Raw genomic sequence first — 20997 nt, 5'->3', positions numbered from 1 at the left:
AGATGATAAATCTCTGCTCAACTAATCATTTTTTGTTACGATTGCAATGGATCCAAGGACTGCATGTCAGGTGGATTACTGCTGTGACAGAACCACAGGGATTTTTCATCCTCTGTACCTGCGCAGCAACAGAAAGACACATTTGCCGTCTATCTGGTGATGGCTTTCTAAGGTATAATAGGATAAAAGTTGAAGCCAGGTGGACTCCAAACTATTGCTAGTTGCTCTATGTTACGTGCCTCGGCCTGTTGGTGGGAGGGGGTGTGTGTATGTTTTAATTTTTTTAGGTTAGGGGTCTTTTTCATTCATTTCTTTGCTTTGGTTCCGCTCAGCCCCTTTTCCCCCACTACCGTATTATAGGCCCAATAAACCTGGTTTGAACGGTACGGTGTTTTTGGTTGTCCTGATTGTGCGCCCACTGTTTTTATTTTCACCTCACCCTCCCTGTGACCAGCTCACGTGTGACGGCGAGTTACGGTATCCTCACTTTAGAGGAGGGCGTAACACTCTATGTTTGGTTCATGTACAAATAGGCGTTTTTCACAAACACATTATACATAGAACTGATTTTTATGTCATTCGTCACAAAATATTGTGTGTGTGTGTGTGTGTGTGTAGATGCGTGTTCCTCTTTCGTATTGGACGTAAACCTTGGGCTATACTTGGTAACAACCACTCAAGGGTCCTGCTGACTCTTCAGCTTGTCTAAGCCTGTTTAGTGTTTGTTGACAGGTTAGCACAGCAGACTCCACTTTTAATCGTGCTGCTAAATGTGTGTCTCTCTTTGTGTGTGTGTGTGTGATGTGTGTTGATGTGTCCTCAGCAGGACAGGGTTCAGGCGAATAATGGAGTGCTGACCATCAGTAGCTTGAATCTGGCTGACATCGGTATGTACCAGTGTGTGGCGGAGAACAAGCACGGCCGAATCTTCACCAACGCTGAGCTCCGAGTAATAGGTAAGACCAAGCAAGCGCCTTTACATTTTTTTAGATTCATTCACATCCCCATGTAGTACAGGTACAGGTAAGATGAGGACACAACAACTCTCTGTGCAGGAAGAGTTGTGAGTTGAGTCAGATGTCGTTAGAGGAAAAACACTGGCGTTCCACACTCAGTGTCACGAAGTAATTGTGAGAAGCCATGTGTGTAAGATGACGTATGTATCCGGCTTCGTGTTGCCGTGTATTGCCGTGGACTTGAATGCAGGTCCTGGGCCATGTCACGGGCGCCGGGCTCTGTTCACTTTAAAGAGCTTTCTGCTGAGTCGGTACGCATACAAAGCAGCTCCAGACGGCGGCGCCTTAGTAATTAAGGCCTTGAGGAGCAACAACAAAGCCTCCGTCTTGTTTTACATTCTCTCATTTCTGCCTTGAAGCCTCACGTCTAAATTCTTAATGCATAATGTCCTGCTAAGGAAAATTCATGTGATTGAAAATAAACCGTTGTCTTTCAAATAAAATGATGTACCGTGTTTTTCTCCTGAAATCCTTTGTTGATGTATGCGTGTGTGCAAAGAAAAGTATGTGAGAGCCGACCTGCCTAATGGATGGAGTGACCTGCATGTTTTTAGGAAGCTCTTCCAGGCTAATGTCTGCAGCTGCAGCCTCTTTGCTCCTCTGTCTCGCCCGACAGAAACTTAAAGCCTTAGCTTTGTTTTTCCCTCACTGTGCTGACATTCATCTCTTTCCACTCTTCCTATCAGCCATTGCTCCAGACTTCTCCCGGACCCTGTTGAAGGCCCAAACTCTGGCCCGACAGGGTGGCGACGTTCTCATCGAATGCAGGCCCAGGATGTCTCCTCGGGGTGTCATTTCTTGGAGGAAAGGGAAAGAATCCCTGAGAGAGAGCCACAGGTACTATCTCTTTGTTTAGAGCAGTAAGGGCAAAGTGTGTGTGCCACCACATTGGTTTAGTTGTGTCTGCTTTACTTGTTATTTTTTTTCTCTCCTTACTTTGTATTCATGGCGCCAAACTGCAAAGAACAGAATCACAATGTGACACAATACAATTTGAATTTCATAACACGTTCCACACTCCGCCACTTTCCTCCCGCTATCTACATTGCTTCCCCTTAACTACATTGTCCTTTTCCGTCCTGGCTGTGCTCAGAGCTGGTAGCGGCACTGTTTACTTGAGGTAATTGGGCCTTCGTAGACATCGACTCTTGGATCAATGCGCTGATCCATCGGCTCATTAGCAACGTGTAGGGCCTGGAGGGTCATTAGAGCACAAGGCAGACACTAATCCTGGCCACCATTGAGACGAGGTAGAAGCAGGTGAAATCCCCAAAGGGACCAATCAATGACTGGCCGCTGATGAACATACGTTCTCGTGTGATGGCAGTGGGGACACCAGGGGAACGAGCCGGACGCCAGGTTTATTTAGAAATCTGGTTTAGGTGCACATGGCTGCAGTGGCCTACCTCTGTGTGCTGCAGAGGAAAAACACATGTCAATCAGACAAGGAGCACTCTCGCCCCCTTTCTCGGGGTACAATGCTGGTCAAAGCACCTGTATGGTGTCAGTGATTGATCAGGAATCATACTTCAGTCAGGCATCAGACATGTCCGGCGTATATATAGCATCAGTAGACGTGCATTGAACATATATGTTTGCTCAGCTTGAAATGCACAAATGAATCAATTACAGGAAATAGGCTCCTCTGTGTCTCCATGTCTAAAATTAAATTCTACATTTGCAAATTCTATATTTGTAGTTCTCATTTTGTGGTGTGTTTTGGTAATCCGTCATTGTATTTAACTCTGCTTTGTCTTCACAAAGCACTCATTGATGCATCCCCCCCCCCCCCCCCCCCCTCCTCTACGGGCACATGAGGTGATCTAGTGTAGCTTTAGTTTTGTCTCAACCCCCCCCTCTCAGACAGCATGTCCTTTGGAAACTAAATGTGCATCCTTATTGTTAGTAAAGATACAAGGCCAGGACTATTTTGTGACCTCAGAGAGATGTTTTTTTTATTTTTAAGACTGTATTGCAAGCGGCTGCTAAATGTTGCGCTCATGGTTCAGATGTATCATCCTCTTAAGCATTGAAAGGAAACCCCAGTGCAATCAATTGCGCTCATAAAGGTGGAATATATCCCATTTGAGATTTAGCGTTACAGCCCTAACCCCGAAGTGGGTGAGCCGCGTACACAATGTTAGAAATTATTGCAGCTTCTCTCACAAACCTATTTCCCTGTTCCCTGCCCGTTAGCATTTACCTTCGTCCATATCGAAATGGGGCCGCTACCAATGCTATTAAAATGACGGGACAACACTAATCCTTCCCACTGGCTCAACTAAAATGCCCCTAATTCCTTCTAATCTTCCAGGGATAATGTTTTCAAGGATCTGGAGCAGGGGAGAACAAATCAACTAAGAACAAAGCAGGATCTGATTAGTTAATGAAATCATGCCTCAGCTCACGTCCCAGGCATGTGTAACAAGATTGCTTCATAAAAGGGTGACTGTGCACTTGCGTAGGGAGCTATAAGGTTAACGATGAAGCTCATACCCTAATTTAATTTCACCGCGCTAACCGATGCCAGCAATTACAAAACGCATATAGAAGATATCTCTTAGGAATATTACCTTTAGATAGTACTACTGGGTTTAAGAGTGTTACACTAAACAATATGTATTGCTTCATCATGTGAATCCCTTTATAATCTGGCTCCTGAAACGGCATGAGCTTCCTGGATATGTTGCTTAAAATAATGTTTTTTCTTTTACAGCCTGGCCTCGTTTTTTGTTAGACCACAGGGAGGCAGAGAAGACTTTTAGATTACAGCTACAACTCACTTTAACACTGACCAATAACGCTGAGGTAAAGTGCTAGTTTACTATATCACACTCATCAGGTTTAATGTACCCCACAAATTTCCCCAATATCCTAATTGCTCCAGGGCGACCATTGACCATTGAAATGCAACAAAGTCTAGTTCAAACCTGAATCTTGCTTTGTCCCCTTTTTGCTTTGCTTTGGAGGAAGCCTGACATGCCAATGCACAGTTTAATAGCAAGTCCTATCCCCGTGACATCTTATATGCATAACTCTTTTTTTAGAGCCCATTACAAAGGATGGCCCTCAGTTCAGTTAGGAGAATATGCCCCCCGGCTCCACGGGGGAGTTCATTCTTTCAGCTTTGAGGCAATGTAGGTCCTTTCTGATCATTTTGGGAGGTCCATGGGTGGCCATTAAGGGATTTTCAAGAAAAAGGATTCAAGTTCTCCTTTCAAACCAGTGATGTTAGAAACAGCGGCTAAACCCCATTTCATTAAAGTGCTCTTGAGGAAGATGAGATGGGATCTTTTAGTGAGGATTTGCAGGGCAAAGCATTTATCAAGGAGGTAATTATTTCTTAGGAGTTCAATGTGGTCAGGAACATGTTCTGTACAGCAACGATTTACAGGAGGTGTAAAAGATGGTCGGACGAAATTTCGACCAGATGGAATGACAATTCTGTGCAAAGAAATTAACTGTAAATATAGTTTTTACCATGGCTCGACTTTGTAGAAGAGGCAAAGCTCTTTGTGCTTTGCGTCCACCAAAAAGTAATTAACTCATTCCTTCCACACGCATAAAATGTAGTAGTTTATTTTAATAACCGTGAAGATAGAAATCACATGGTATTGATCCTTTATCTGTTAAACAATGGCATCTCAATGCAAGTCTCTAACAACTGTTTGCCATCATGAAATATATATGCACATGAGGCTTAATGCCTACTGCTGGTTTGTAATAACTTAGATAAACCAAGGCCAAATTAATTATCAGCTCAACAAGCAGTGGCTGTCCTGTCAGCTCCAGGGCATTCATTTTGAACACTGTGATATTCCACGATCCCTGCTGGGACTTTGCTGCACGCATGCCACCTCTGGTGAGGGCTCAGAGCTGCTTTAGGACTTCATTGTGACCACTGAAGGATGAGCTCCGTAACAACTACGGCTTCTCCTGCCTCTCTTGTTCTGTCTTCTAGAGATGTATGACTGATATTCAGTGATAATCAACAAGGGGGGTTGGTTTCAATTTGTTGTTAAGGCACTGATGAACGTACACTTAAGCTTGTACTGAAGTCAAATCGATTTTTATTCTTTAATGTTTACAGGTTTTGATATTTTGCACCTGAACTAAACGTATTTAGGGGATCTAGGGATTTAGGGGACGGTTAACTTTAACAAGTTAACAACATAGGGGAAAAACAATTATTACTGCCACCACAAAGCCAGGAGTAAGTACCCGGGATGCCGAAAAGCAGGATGAGATACTCGGATGTAGGCAAAAGTTTAAAGGGATGAGATTGATTTCTTCCAGCAATTACAGAGACAAAAGATAAAGAACATGTGTTTTCTAAACTACTAGAAATACTTTGATAACGAGGAAGACAAAAGGATCTAACAGGAGCAGGTATCATGATCAAGATGAATCATTTTGTGATACATTTCATTACACTAATATTATTTATATCTGATTGTTGCTTGATGGAACAATAAAGTTAATGGATTTGTTGCTTGAATAAATCCTTTTAGCTATTAATCTGAGCAGCCTTTAGTGTTTAACGACCGTTTTTTCACTTAAGAGAGGGAATGCTATTGTCTTATTACAGTAAATAGAATAAATCAAACACTTTATTTTTTTTTTTTTGCCGCCACATTTATCTACGACCCTGCCATTCAATTCACTTTTATAAACTGGGTGGTTGGATCTCGCCAAACAACTTTCACTTAAGTGATTTCTTTCTTTCATGCTCAATCCTTGACTCGAATTGTGCCGAAGAAGGTGCAAAAATAATGTCATGCATTTTTAACGTGTTCTTTGTGCATGTGTTTTTTTTACACTCTGTACAAAAAATTGATTGTTTCTCTGAGATGAAATCCTTTAATGAAATGTAAACACGGAAAACTGAAAGTATGAACACACACTATTTAAGTGGTGCCTTTTTGCTGATCTGATCTTTTATATTTGGGAACAAGGTTAGTCGAGTTTGTTCCTCTGAAATTTTACTGACAAGATTGTACTGGATAATTTTACTGCAAGATTCTACTGGATTAAATCCACTAACTGTTTGTGTTGGATCTTCGTAGTTGGGCATGTTGTTGTTGTTTGCACCTTGTTTTCTTTTTCTCCCGTTCATGTAATTGTCTTATTTTGAGCTACAACTGTGTTAAATGTTTAGAGTTTTTAGCCTGAGATGCTTCATTTCCTAACGATGTATTTAGGGTAAAGTGTCAAAACTATCACCATATGTGGGAAACCCAGATCAGCTGTACGGATGTGTGACAACCAGTTTTTAGATAAAAGAGTTGAAATGTTTAAACTGCATTCTAGTTATATTCATGTCTCCTAAAGCAATACTTTCAAACATGTAGATTTATAACAAGTAAGTTTAGTTAAGAATCCATCGCGACATCCCTTTGAACTCAAAAAGACACCTTCCTCCCATGAAGTGAACCCGCACTGTGCTTTTCAACTAGTGCTGAAAAATCAAACTGTAACTATTTCACACTGACTTTCTCCTCATGCTTTAAAGCAGTGGACTCTCATTTAGAATAGATGTTCAAAGCATTTTGAATATCTCAAAAGACACTAGTGCACTCGGTTGGTCTAATACTGTAATATGTATTCTTGTTTTTCTTCACCCACAGGGTCACTGTGTTGGATAACGGCAGCCTGCGGATTTCCAACGTTACTAAAGTGGATGCTGGACTCTACACATGTGTAGCCAGAAACCAGTTTGGAGTAGCGAGCAGTGCTGGTACCCTTGTAGTTAAAGGTAAATGTGATGATTTTGACATCAAATGATATCCCTAATAGCTGTTTCCTTGGTAAAAACTGCTCCTACACTACACAGTGTATTATACAGCAACAATTTTTATCGAGTCAGTCTTCTTCTATAATGCTTATTCTTAGAGGATAGAGGAAAATGATAAAAAAAAATACAATTACATCCACACCAAACATGTAATGTGTTAAACATTAACAGCTAGCTCTTTGCCATGTCTGTGAGGAATGGGATTGGTTGTTGTATATTGTAAAATGTATATCTATTACCCAGCCCTCCAGATAAAACAACACATCATTTACATCCGTCAGTGTTTTGGAGGGGCACAGAACTAAAGATGCAGCAGTCCGACCGGCGCTGCGTTCAAGATTAGGCAACACTAAGCGTCACTGCACAACTGATGAACAAACACGGTGAAGCAGTGTTGCTATGAAGGCTACCCCCTTCTTACCTGGCAGATATACAGTCCAATTAGTTGATTGGCCGTGGCTGGAGGAAGCCAGACACACACCTTTATGGTTAATTCATATTTTTTGGACAGTGGCTCGCAGCTATGCTCGGTTTGTTTAAGGTTTCAATCCATTAAAATAACATGCTTCTGCAGAGCAGTGCACTTTTCTGGGTCTTTCTAAAGAGCAGAGTCAACAGCAGCGTTCTATTAAAACCACCTTTTGGTAATTCATCGTCACAAGTTTTTTGAATTGCAAATTGGTTTGCAATAGAAGCACAGTTTAGCTAAAGAGGCTTTACTGCTGTACATTTATACAGTGTTGTGCATTGTTGTATGTGTGTCTGTTATTAGTATTGGACAAAGTTGATAATTACCACCTACACATCCGTGTATCAAACAGCCCCACACTAATAGCAACGTGTGACTTTCATAAGCAGGGAGCAGGAAGGCTTTTGAAATAAAAAATGACATGTTACATAAAGCAGTTGATTTTTAATCAAACATTGAATGTCAATTAAATCTTTTGTACATTTACTTTTCAAATTTAATTTAAGTCAAATATATAATTTATTTCAGGTATAAGGCCACAACAACACTGGCATTTCCAATGCTAATAGAATTGGAAACATTAAAATCCTGCATTTATCCATACAATTTAAACCATGCTCATGTCCGGAATACACCGAAGGGAATGAGGGAGCCAATTTGTGATTTTTCCCTCCAGTCATAACAGGAGATGAGCGTGACAGCTGAGCAATCGGAAGCAGAAAGTTTTACCCCACCCCCCCCTCGCCCATGTTGCATCTGGTGCCAAACTTGCCTAAGACTCACCTGGAATGCACTGCCATGACCGGTCGGTTCTCCTAAACAGGCTGGCCTGTTTTGACAGAGCTGAATATAGACCTCCCTCTGACATGCTGCATTGGCTTCCCTGTCCATTAGTTGCTTATGACGTGCATGCATAATTCACGGCAAACTAGTGTTTGGGGCTCTCAGCCTGCGCTAAACTCTGTGTACTACACTGCTGGTGAATGAGACATAGAGCCAAGATTATGTTGATGCGCACCACGCTGAGGATGAACCAGGATGGCTTTTCTGTCTCCAAGGCAAATTATAGCCGTAATGGTCGAGTTTTTCCTCTTATTTGTTTATTTTTTTATCATGTTGTGCAGTTATATGTCACATCATACCATGATTTATTAAACTCAAAGAATGAGATGCAATATAAGATCACTGGTGGACTCAGATTAAATTTATTTTGTTTATTTTAACATCCAGGACAGGATTTGACAAAGGGCAGATTTCCTTTTGAGTGTAGCATGTTATTGCAGTTATTGCAATTGTGTAATACTACACAGTCTGGACACTGTTTACATGGCCACCTTTCGACATCTCTTTTTACAGATGCAACGGTGATCACCAGTCCAGCAGGTCATCTGGACGTGACGGTGGGGGAGAGCATCGTGCTGCCGTGCCAGGTCTCTCACGACACCTCGCTGGACCTCAAATTTACCTGGTTCTTCAACGAGCAGCTCATCCACTTTGGAAGCCACTGGGCCTATTTCGAAAAAATCGGTGGCGTAAGTGCAGTATTGTCTTTGTGTTGAAGAAGAGTTCTTCATTATGGCAGAACTAAAGAATATTTTTTCCAGCTCAAGTTTCTTGTGTTTTCCAAATAAGATTTATTTATGAGATGAAAAAAAAAACACATTCTTGTTTAACCTCTTAACAATCTTTCTGGCCAAATACAGCCCAGGGCCATCTTAAGTGGGCCACAGTAGTAAAACTATTCAATATGGACTTATGAATAACAACCAATCCAAAGTTTTCCCTTTCTCTTTGTTTTAAAAAGTGCAGATAAATTTATATAATGTTTACAATTAATAATAATTTTTCCTTAAAAACTCAACTTTTCTAAGAGTAGTAGAGTAGTACAGTATGATTTTTCTTTCCTAGACTGTATGTAAGCACGTTGGATCTAAAATAGTGTTTCCTGTGGAAAAATATCGGATATGTTATTAATGACTTCTGCGGTTGTTGCAAAGTCATTCAATGGGTCAGACCCGGCTTTTTGATCACGAACCCTAGTTCAAGATGGATCGTACAGAGGAGATTTGGCTTTTTGAATGAGCCAGAAGTCTCCGTTTGCCTGGTTTGCTTGTTAAAAAACACTTCCACTACTGAGGAAAGCAGGAACCAACAGTTCATTGTGCAATGCCCAGCCATGCATTACATTTGATTATCAAACAGCAAATGTTCTTTTCTTTTAATTAGTAAAAGCAATTATGAGGTCTCTGCTTCTTTATCACCTCCTGTTTTTTTGCATTCGGCACGATAGCAACAATGAGAGCTTCATAATTGCATTCAGCCGTGGTCTTGACTCCTTTGCTTCAAACCCACGGCGACATGTGGAGTTTGGTGAGAAATTGTTCAAGTATTTCTTTAATGGAAGCAGTGTATACAATACTTTCACTGTAAATAGAGTCCGCTGTGAACTCAAAGAGATTAAAGAACATCCAACAGCGGTGAGTCATTGGCTTATATGTAAGTGGAGTGAATGTTAGATCTAAGTGCATGCTCCCTAAATGTATGAATCTTAGTGTTGACTTTTTGCACCATTTATAACACTTTTGTAAATGTCAAGAGACCCGCTGCAAGTAGAGATGAAATATTCCTTCTCTATCCAACACAAATAATCTCAATTTTAAGAAGCTGAGTGATTACAAGTATACCTTTTAATATTGTAATTTTAGAACTTTAGTAAACATCACACCATACAAATACAAATATAAAAACGTGATGGTTTAGAAATCAAAACCGATTTGGAACAATTATACACGAGTGGCTTATGTCATTTTTACTATTAAAACAATGACAAAACCCTGCGACAACCTCAGTTTGCTAGAGAGTATACTGTATTCTGCAAGTGTTGAACAATATGAAAAGAAATGCCCGCAGCATTGTGCAGCTACAAATAGAGATCTGCTCCTTGCCGGCTGGGGAGCTTTCTGCCAGAATCAGGGCTGGAACTCACAGTTTCCACTTTTAAGAACAACAGTATAGAACTAACTGAAATATACATTACAGCAGAAATAAGAACCTAATAACATTTTGTCTGATGTGAATTATATTACATCGGATAAAAGGGAGGTGAAACTGAGAGACGCATTGGCAAACCCAGTGACGCCCAGTCAGCAAGTTCAGTGTTGAGTGGGAAATATTAAGAGAACTGAATGTTGCCGTATATCTGTGTAATTTTCCCATCCAACCAAATACGACACGTCAGCATTAACATAAAGCAATAGCACTGCCTTGCAGACTATACCTGCAGTAGAAGGAGAACACATTTTTCTACCTCTTTATTCTGGGTCCAGAAGCCACACATTAGTCTATTTTGCAGGACTTCGTACAGTCTCACTTGATTTAATAAGCAGGCTTAGAGGTCATTTCTTTATGCTTTATATAAAGTTGGCCATAGTGGAGAGCTGTGACCTGCTCCATCGCTAGTTATATTATTTTAATGATGGCAGGGAGTTTCAAAGAGGGAAAGACCTGCAGCTACCACATTTTTCTCTATATAAAATGTATCTGATTATACATCAAAGTAATTATCGAGTCTCATATTGTTTTGCAGTACCTTTCTTTCATAGATAAGCCATCAATGTATCATTAGCTCTATATTTTAAAGTTCAAAGCTAATAATTTGTTTGGCATTGAATGGTTTTCTGTAGATTCAATTGAATCAGAAGGAATAAAAGGGATACAGCTGAAAGAAGATAGAAGAGCTTTTTAATTTCCCACAAAAAGCTGTCCTTGTGAATGACCACAAAAACCTTCACTCGGTCACTTGGTGCGCCTTTAGATGGTTTTGCTTTTCTCTTCCTTAATGTAATATTTTGAATGCCAAAAGAAATCACTGTGACATTGTCTTTGTTTCTGCAGTACTTTTAGTTCATTTTGCAACATTTCACTGTTTTTCTACTCTCACTTTCTTCCATCTTTTGTCTTTTCTCGGACACTGACAGCGCTCGGCTGGCGACATCATGATCCGGAATATACAACTGAGGCATGCTGGGAAATATACGTGTGCTGTTCAAACCAAGGTGGACAGTGTATCCATTGCCACTGATGTGGTTGTCAGAGGTAAAGATGTCCTCCAAACATAAACATCTTAAAAAAAAGAGTCAAACCTTAAAGCCTCATTTGTTTTTCTGCGTTAGGGAGTCATGGCACAGAAAGGAGTTTAAATACATCATCGCCACTGTAGCTCGTTTTGCAAAGCCATTTCTACGGCAAACCCTCTGCCACCTAAGAAATCACTATCTGTTATAGCAAATATCAACGCTTAAAAGCAAGTTCCATTGCTACCCAACACCGTTATTGGCAAAGTGAACAAAACAATGTGAACAAAGTCTGCAGATGCACAGTAATAGCCCACAAAAACACAATCACTAATAAACTCATTCTTTACAAATGTTCAGGAATTGTGATTTTAAGGTTTTCTCTTACATTATTCTCAGAGTGTTTTTAATACATAAAACATTATAAAGATTAAAATATATAACAAGACTAGAGAATAGTTTTTTTGTAACAGTAAATTGTGTTTGGTTGTTTTCTTTCTTCACATCCTAAAAATCCTGATTAAGTTTGCAATAAGCCATGTGGACAACTCCTGTTACAGGGCATGTTATGAACTTTTTTTGATTAATTTAATTGTATTACAATGAACTGCTGTAAAAAAATGAAGGTTTGGATTGTTCATATCAAACTCACAGCCGTCCTTGTACTCGGCCCATTCTGCCTCTTGCCCTCATTAGTCTCGAAAGTACATATTGACTCATTTTCTCCCAGGTCCTCCGGGGCCTCCCGTTGACTGTCAGGTGACTGAGATGACAGAGACCACAGCATCTCTGTCCTGGGGACCCGGCGTGGACAGTCACAGCCCCATCCACAGCTACGCCATCCAGGCCAGAACGCCCTTCTCCCTCGGGTGGCAAGCCGTTACCACCGGTAGGCGGTTTCATCTGACAGTCCCACTGTAGGTTGAGTGAATGTGAAGTTATTAGATCAAAAAGAGGGAACTGGATGTGACTGGTATCCTTTTCAAGCAGCACACATGAAGTGACAGTAAATAACACATCGTCAGCTTGGCATACTTTCAGAGGCAGATCTTTCATGATTTGATGCGAGGTTCTTTCTGTGATCTCTCAGTACCTGAGCTGCTCGGGGGGAAGCAGCTGTCATCCTCTGTCATTGACTTGAGTCCATGGGTGGAGTACGAATTCAGAGTCCTGGCAACAAACAGCATCGGAACAGGAGAACCCAGCAAACCCTCCAAAAAGGCCCGCACCAAAGAAATGCGTACGTATCCTTACATTTCCTCTGCTGCCGAAATACTAATGGATAGAATTTCTTTAGTTAAGAACGAACCAAGATCCAAATCCAGTTAAACAAAAAGAAAGAAAAAATTACTTGTATTTCTAGCACACAAGATATTATTTTGTGCCCAACGTATTTTATCTGCCTCTCAATTTACAACTTATGAATTAGTAACAATACTGAATGTTTTTATACATAACTGCAGGCGTATGCACCAACATACAGATGCATAGACAAGTACACAAAACACTAATATAGGAAAATATAAAAACTTACAGTATATTAATATATTACTTCATAATAAAAAATAGGGAAGGTTTAAAAATATACACGCTCAATATCTCTAACTCATGTTATTAAATAGGGAGCAGCATATTACTGATCTTGTGGTTTCTAATTGCAGGTAATTGAATATCCAGATTGTTCCTCCTAACATTGTGTTTGACCTGTTAGTTCCCAGGGCGGCTCCGTCCAGGGTGAATGGCGGCGGTGGGGGACATTCAGAGCTTGTCATCACTTGGGAGGTAGACACACAAAAACACACACGTTTTTAACATTACGATAATGGACTTAATGTACATATGTATTTCTTATCTTAATTTGTGAAATGAAAACCTACAGACATTATTTTCTTTTTCCATCTAAGGCTTGCGAGCACAGTAGCACCCTCAGCAGTATTCCTGCACTGATGCGTGCATAGCTGCATTTCATTTAGGTATTAATGTTAATATCTGTAAGGTCAGTCATCTTGAGTCATCCCTCTGACTCATACCTCCTTAGCCTGTTCCAGAGGAGCAGCAGAGTGGTCCGGGCTTCGGCTACGTGGTGGCTTTCCGCCCACTTGCGGCGCAGGGCTGGATGCAGGCGGCTGTCACGTCTCCCGACTCCTCCAGATATGTCTTCAAGAATGAGAGCATCCCTCCCTTTTCCCCTTACCAAGTCAAAGTCGGGGTTTACAACAACAAGGGAGAAGGCCCTTTTAGTCCAGTGACCACTATCTACTCAGCGGAGGAAGGTGTGTTCTATTACAAACTACTACAAACAGATTTTGACCTTTATTTTACTTTATTTTAAATGAACTGAATCAGAATAAAATATGTTCTCATATAGTCTCATGTGATTGTAGATGTGGTCCCACACATTTCTGCCAAAGTTGGGGTTACCTCATGTTTTTCTTTGAGCTCTTTTCACTAGTAAGACGTTGGCTGGACTCAAATGAAGAAAAGATAGTTCTCTTATAGTTACTAACTAACCTTGAATCGAATCTAATCAAACAACACCCACCCAAGTCTGATGAAGTAGATTCAATAGTTTAGAGGCTGGCTCACAACAAAAGAGGCTTTTCTCAACTTGAAGTTGGATGCACATTTGTTCAGGAATTTGTACAGAGAAATATTTACCTAGGCCTTTAGTGGCTGTGATGTTGCATTCAGTGGACTTTCCTATACTTAATACTTAATTAAGTTGTAACACTAATTCCTCCTCACCGAGCGATATTGATAGATTGAATAGAGCTACAGTTTATTCAATAAGTCATTCCTTGTGGGGGTAGTGAATCTTGAGTCCTTTATCCTGACCGTCCTGTGTGCCTTTCAGAGCCCAGCAGAGCTCCAGCGAGGCTGAGGGCGAAGAGTGTATCTGCGTCCGAGGCAGAGGTCACCTGGAAGCCACTGGCCTGGAGCAACAACCGGAGACGCATCCTGGGCTATGAGGTCAAACCAGCACACGCCCACACAATCGTATAAATGTAGTGGACACTGCCAACGGCTAGTGGCCAATCTTGGATAACAATACAAACATCTCCTCTATGTTTGAGCATTAAGTCGACCACAGAGCAGGGCGAAGCCCCCCGGGATTTGCGCCTACGGGGGGGGAGTGCAGTTACAGGTTGTATTGAGTAACATATCTGATGCCCACTATAATCTGTGTATGGTTGTGTGGTTTTAGTTGCAGTACTGGGGTGAGAAGAAGAAGCAGGACACAGCCACTGTGATTAGGACAGTGGGGAACAAAACGTCCGTGCTGCTCAGGGATCTGGAGGGCAGCAGCACGTATTACATGTCCCTGCGGGCCTATAACAGCGCTGGAGTGGGTCCTCAGAGCATCATAGTCAACGTCACAACCAAGAAACCACGTAAGGGCACTCGGCACAGTGTGGGGACCGACTTTTTGTGCTTTATGTTTTTTTTCTTTTTTCCTGTGGTCCGTCTGGTACATACTTCATTTCAGCAATACGGTTTTCACCAATTAGAGTGAAAGCAGGCAAGAGGCAATACACAAGATCCCCGTAATTGGGGACGAGGGACTGTTGCTACATGTCGCCCCCCCTTTTTATCCCTCCCCGCACATTTTACAAACAATAGTGTGAAGCTGAGGTACGTCGTGTAGCACTCACCTGTCATTTGATAGAAATAGCATGTCTATGATATAAGCACTTAAATGACTAAATTGCCCTCTCTTCCTATCGAGAGGTTTGCTATATAAACATTAGTTGACTCCTCTTTATATTTCCCACTCTTTCCTTTCCACAGGGTCTGACAGATGAGTACACATGCATTGTGTTCAAATAGCTGGATGATATTATATTAGAATATTATTTGTTTCACACTTGTCTCCTTTTCACTCTCCAGAACTAACTCCTTTCACACGCTCCCACTCACGTATTGTTAGTGAGTCACTGCTCACTACTAACAGTGGGAGGACGAACTGATAATGAGAAAATCCCTTCATGCTGAGTTGATTCTGGGCTTAACTGTTTTCCGACGGGGGGCTTGTTGTTTTACTCCCTTCCCTCTGTCCTCCTCCAGCGCCCAGTCAAGCCCCGGTCAAAATTATGTGGAACACTTCCAACTCCAAGGTTATCCTGAAGTGGGACCAAGTGCACGCTCTGGAGAACGAGTCAGAAGTCACAGGGTACAAGGTGAGGAGTGGAGAGTTTTACACCCCTCCACTCAAGAGTGCTTCAACTCAACTCTCTCCGGCGGGTGAATCGGTGTTATAGACTGTAACATATCAGACGATGACCCGTCAAATCATTTAAATATCAGTCAACTATTTTATTTTCCACTGCCATTCTTAACTGCGCTCATGTAGAAATACCATTTTGCTGTCAAGTAAGGAGGCGCCTAACCTTCTCACCGTAAAGATAACGGTTTCATTTAAACGTGCAGTGGGCCCCCCAATTGTTTTACAACAAAGTCTGTTGAGATGGTGTGATGTGTCCCTGCGTATTCATTTCATTTCGAAGATCTCCACAAATTGCCTACTCTCCTAGAATAATAATCTCTTTACGACCACAGTGCCCGTATCCTATTATTTCCTTCCAGTGGATTTCAGCGACAGACAGAAGAGCCACAATTTGTGTGATTGTATGAGATACTGCAGGAAATGTTCTGCATACATGTTACCAGTAGATTGACTGACGTGCAAAGATTTCAACATTTGACTTGGCATGGCAGTATCAGCAGTAGCATTACACATATTGAAGGATCGCTTTAGAAATTGCATTTAAAGGTTATGAATTATCCCAAAGGGCTATTTAGCATGTCATTAAAAATAAAAGTTCAGACATAAATTTGCAGGCTCACGGGTTGAGCATTTCAAACTAAGATGTTGAGGTTGTTATTATCTAGATATGCAGAATAAAGAGTAAATAACGAGTAAATAAAGAATATATATTATCTTGCTACATGAAGGGGTCTCCTGAGAATGGGGCTTAGTGTACAGTGAAGTGGGTGAGTTCCTCTGCAGCTGACTGGATTGATGCACCTTCACATTCCCTTTATCTCTGCTGCACCCTCCGCGCTGGTGGTCCATCACAGCCACGTGCAGCTGTCTACAGTAAGATTCATCTGGTTGGTTTCAGTAGTAGCACGTTACATCTCAGGGAGCTGTCTAAAAGAAACACAAGCTAGAACTTAGATGTTCTTGTCAGTGCATCAACAAGGACACCGAGACCCCCCCCCCCCCGTGTGATTCATCGTAGCTGGAGTGCTTTCATGCCGTGCCTCATACTGCCCTCATCTGTGCCTCTCTGCCTCCTGCAGGTGATGTACAGCCAGGACAAACACAGTTTTCCCAGTGTGGTGGAGACCAACACCACCTCATTGGAGTTGTCACTACCGGTCAACCAGGACTACGTAATCCAGATCAAACCTTTCAGCGAGGGAGGTGAAGGCAGCAGCAGCCGCCAGATCACCATCCCCAAGATAGCAGGTTGGGAAATCGCTCTGACATGAAACATGACAATGATCGCTGTGTCCGTGCGTTAGACCTCAGAGTGAGTTTTCATGAGAGATCTAACTGCCAACTCTGGTAAACTTGTGTTTTTAGTATGAACGTTTTGTTTATTGCAGATGTCTCCGCGGTAAAGTAACAGCCTCTTGTCTACTAACTGACAATCTACACTCACCGGCCACTTTATTAGGTACCCCATGCTAGTAACGGGTTGGACCCCCTTTTGCCTTCAGAACTGCCTCAATTCTTCGTGGCATAGATTCAACAAGGTGCTGGAAGCATTCCTCAGGGAGTTTGGTCCATATTGACATGATGGCATCACACAGTTGCCGCAGATTTGTCGGCTGCACATCCATGATGCGAATCTCCCGTTCCACCACATCCCAAAGATGCTCTATTGGATTGAGATCTGGTGATTGTGGAGGCCATTTGAGTACAGCCAACTCATTGTCATGTTCAAGAAACCAGTCTGAGATGATTCCAGCTTTATGACATGGCGCATTATCCTGCTGAAAGTAGCCATCAGAAGTTGGGTACATTGTGGTCATAAAGGGATGGACATGGTCAGCAACAATACTCAGGTAGGCTGTGGCGTTGCAACGATGCTCAATTGGTACCAAGGGGCCCAAAGAGTGCCAAGAAAATATTCCCCACACCATGACACCACCACCACCAGCCTGAACCGTTGATACAAGGCAGGATGGATCCATGCTTTCATGTTGTAGACGCCAAATTCTGACCCTACCATCCGAATGTCGCAGCAGAAATCGAGACTCATCAGACCAGGCAACGTTTTTCCAATCTTCTATTGTCCAATTTCGATGAGCTTGTGCAAATTGTAGCCTCAGTTTCCTGTTCTTAGCTGAAAGGAGTGGCACCCGGTGTGGTCTTCTGCTGCTGTAGCCCATCTGCCTCAAAGTTGGACGTACTGTGCGTTCAGAGCTGCTCTTATGCCCACCTTGGTTGTAACGGGTGGTTATTTGAGTCACTGTTGCCCTTCTATCAGCTCGAACCAGTCTGGCCATTCTCCTCTGACCTCTGGCATCAACAAGGCATTTCCGCCCACAGAACTGCCGCTCACTGGATGTTTTTTCTTTTTCGGACCATTCTCTGTAAACCCTAGAGATGGTTGTGCGTGAAAATCCCAGTAGATTAGCAGTTTCTGAAATACTCAGACCAGCCCTTCTGGCACCAACAATCATGCCACGTTCAAAGTCACTCAAATCACCTTTCTTCCCCATACTGATGCTCGGTTTGAACTGCAGGAGATTGTCTTGACAATGTCTACATGCCTAAATGCACTGAGTTGCCGCCATGTGATTGGCTGCTTAGAAATTAAGTGTTAACGAGCAGTTGGACAGGTGTACCTAATAAAGTGGCCGGTGAGTGTATGTCTGATGCTTTGCCCGATGCACATTTCTACAGCCATTGCTCCGGGAGCCATCATCGAGTGTGGCGCACCAGTGCCATCTATTGGCATATGTGTGTACTCACAAAATACCAAAGTCTATGTCACTGAATACATTTTTTGTTTAGCTTGCTGCATTTCTCTTACTGTGATAATTACTGAGACCTTCACAAGAAGAGTTCACAGCAAATCCATGTTTAAAGAGCAACATTAGCACACCAGATTAGCAAACACAAGACATTTTGATGTGTTTGTTGTATTCCAGGCCCCGTAGCCACCGGAGCAGCCCCAGAGTCTTCTGCGTATCCCTTGGTCAACCTTGCAGCGTTAATCCTCACAGCAAGGACTGCACTATGACAAACATCTGCATCCACCAGGCACCACAGCTGCTCACTGCAGTAAGAGGCAAAACAGCAGGTTGGAGACTTTCCACCTGCTCCCTTCCCCGTCCTACGGTCTTTCCTGTTTTTTTCTACAAAGATCTCTTTGTGAGGAAGAATCCTTCCCTCCACCTCTCTGAGCTGTTGAAAGGAGCTGCCGCTTTCAGAAGTTGCTTTTATGGCAGTGAAAGGACACCGTGACTTGACTGCGGTTTCTTTGAAGATGTTTCTCATACGGTTTTAACCTTGGAGGCCCAGGCGTTGTGTGTGGAGCACAATAGGATGTGAACGTGTTTTTTTTTTTACTGTGCAGGTTCTTTTGAGCAGATATCGTTTGTACCTCTGGACCTTTCTTGGACGCTTGGATTGGATCTAAAGCTGAGGTGGGACGAGACCTTACGTAGCTCACATCTATGTGAGTGAAGTTGTATTCATGCTCGGTTTAAGACCAGCAATGGAAGAAGCAACGTCCCAGCTCTCTGTAGACTGTAGTCTTTGAGAGCGTCCTGATCTGTCCAAGCAAGATAACCAACTGTTACCAATCCCTGCCAAATACAGGGGGCTAAGCCTCATTATTTGATGACAAATCAGAATTTGGGACCTTTGTAACTCTACCTGGATTGTATTCGTGCTTTTGTGTTCTACCACATTACATTGGAACTTCAGAGTTGCCGTGAAACTGAAACTGTAACCAAAGGTATTGAAGCCAACTTGGATCGATGCCACCTGTTGTATCATTGTGAGAAAATGCTGCGCCTACACTCCCAAAATGGCTTCCATTGTAAACAGCAGCCTTGTGTTGATTAATTGATGTCTTACCTTCCTCGCTCATCCATGATAAGTCCGTCACGCTGAGCATTTCGAGCCACATTGTTGTACACGTATGTATGAAATCCTCAGGTCCCAAATGAGCCTTATGATTATTATCCACATCATTATAATTCAAGAGAGTTTAATTTATTTTCTTCCTCTGTTTATTTTTGCATTGTATTTTGGCTCACTCATGATATACTTTATGAAAAACTGACTTACTATTTGCTATGTTGAGTTTTCAGTGCTTTTGTTACTTTTTAGATCGTATTTATGGGCATTTTGGGCTCAGAAACAACATGCCTTTTTCCTAAGTCATCATGATGCGCATTGTAATACAGTACAAGTGGCAGTGATAACTGACTTTTCTTACGTAGCTTATTACAAAGTAGGGATGGTATTTTACCAGTGAGATACTGTTTAGCTGCTGTTTGGCATGAGATTGGTCAGTGTACGTACCTACGTTGCTTAGGGTGTCTGAATGGATCAAGCTGCTTTTAATAAACATAATGCCATTTTCCTCATTCCTTTATTTGCTGTCAGAAGAAGCCACAAGAAAACCGAAAGGCTGTGGCGACTTTTTTGGTCTTACTTAGCAGATGGAGTTTGATCTTAACACAATGCCAGTCAGTGGACTTTGAGGTAAGATTATTTAGAGAATTAGTGGTGACGGATAATACTTTAGAAGAGTAAAAAAGGTTGGTGCTGAAAATGAACATGAATGAACATGTAAACTAGTTATTTAGCTTTTATTATTGAATTTAAACTTACTGCAACTTCTACACAATTGAAACCCTTAGAATAACCACAGGGTCTGGTTATATTATGGATATACCATACTATGATATTTGTTAATGACATTTTTAGCAAGAAATACCAAAACCTTTTGCTATATTATTATAATAATAAAATGTTTACATAGTGTGACATTTTTATAATTTTCCTAATACTTTGCTATGACTTCTCATTATTTTAAACATACAAACAATAACTTTTTTAATGAATGTCTTTGATATATTATGTTTTCATTTCACTTTTTCAACATACTAAACTAAGATATTTGGACATATTTTACTATGACCTCTTTTGACCTTCCACCATCTACTAAAATCAGACTTTTTAAAACGTATTGTGACATATTGAACCCGCAAATCTCATTATATACTATATTTCCAAAAACCTTTGTCTTCCAGGAGAGAAAAGCCCCCTGACCTCTTTAAAAGGCTCTCGGTCCAAACACAATGGTCTCAAAAAATCCTTGGAGAGAATATCTCTGAGAAACTATTAGGGAATTTCAAACTTTGATCAAGCTCAACATCGAGGAGGAGACCAACAATGGTTTGTGAAGCAGTTCAGCTTATCATCATACCTGTGCTGGTCGGAGAATACAAGACCAACCCGTGAGGTGAGGCAGCGTTAGCCAGCTAGAATGTACAATCTATGCACTCTATCGATCAACCAATAGGAGAGAAGATGACCTCATGCTAGCTGTGATTGAAAGCCCTGTCATTTGTTTAATGAGAAAAATAAAGAAATGTCAAAAGAAAGGTATA

At 41.6% G+C, this 20997-nt stretch overlaps 1 protein-coding gene across 2 annotated transcripts in view; it reads left to right on the top strand.

Annotated features, from left to right (window-relative positions):
• The window catches only part of cntn3a.1 (contactin 3a, tandem duplicate 1), a 58958-nt gene extending 38995 nt beyond the window's left edge, over positions 1-19963 (top strand). Inside the window, exons 10-23 of one of the 2 annotated variants that reach the window (XM_037481058.2) lie at positions 827-956; positions 1703-1853; positions 6644-6771; positions 8636-8811; positions 11257-11374; positions 12083-12241; positions 12443-12592; positions 13064-13134; positions 13391-13625; positions 14207-14322; positions 14558-14744; positions 15418-15530; positions 16657-16825; positions 18520-19963. In XM_037481058.2, the coding sequence (XP_037336955.1) occupies positions 827-956; positions 1703-1853; positions 6644-6771; positions 8636-8811; positions 11257-11374; positions 12083-12241; positions 12443-12592; positions 13064-13134; positions 13391-13625; positions 14207-14322; positions 14558-14744; positions 15418-15530; positions 16657-16825; positions 18520-18611 (1995 nt within the window). In that variant the 3' untranslated portion in view covers positions 18612-19963. Of the gene's footprint in view, positions 1-823; positions 957-1702; positions 1854-6643; positions 6772-8635; positions 8812-11256; positions 11375-12082; positions 12242-12442; positions 12593-13063; positions 13135-13390; positions 13626-14206; positions 14323-14557; positions 14745-15417; positions 15531-16656; positions 16826-18519 lie in introns of both variants that reach the window. The other variant, XM_037481057.2, reaches the window with a different exon arrangement.
• Positions 19964-20997: the final 1034 nt, after the last annotated feature.

Source organism: Pungitius pungitius, chromosome 1, assembly GCF_949316345.1.
Source record: "Pungitius pungitius chromosome 1, fPunPun2.1, whole genome shotgun sequence".
Taxonomy (NCBI): Eukaryota; Metazoa; Chordata; class Actinopteri; order Perciformes; family Gasterosteidae; genus Pungitius; species Pungitius pungitius.
This window is presented reverse-complemented; position numbering and strand designations above follow the sequence as displayed.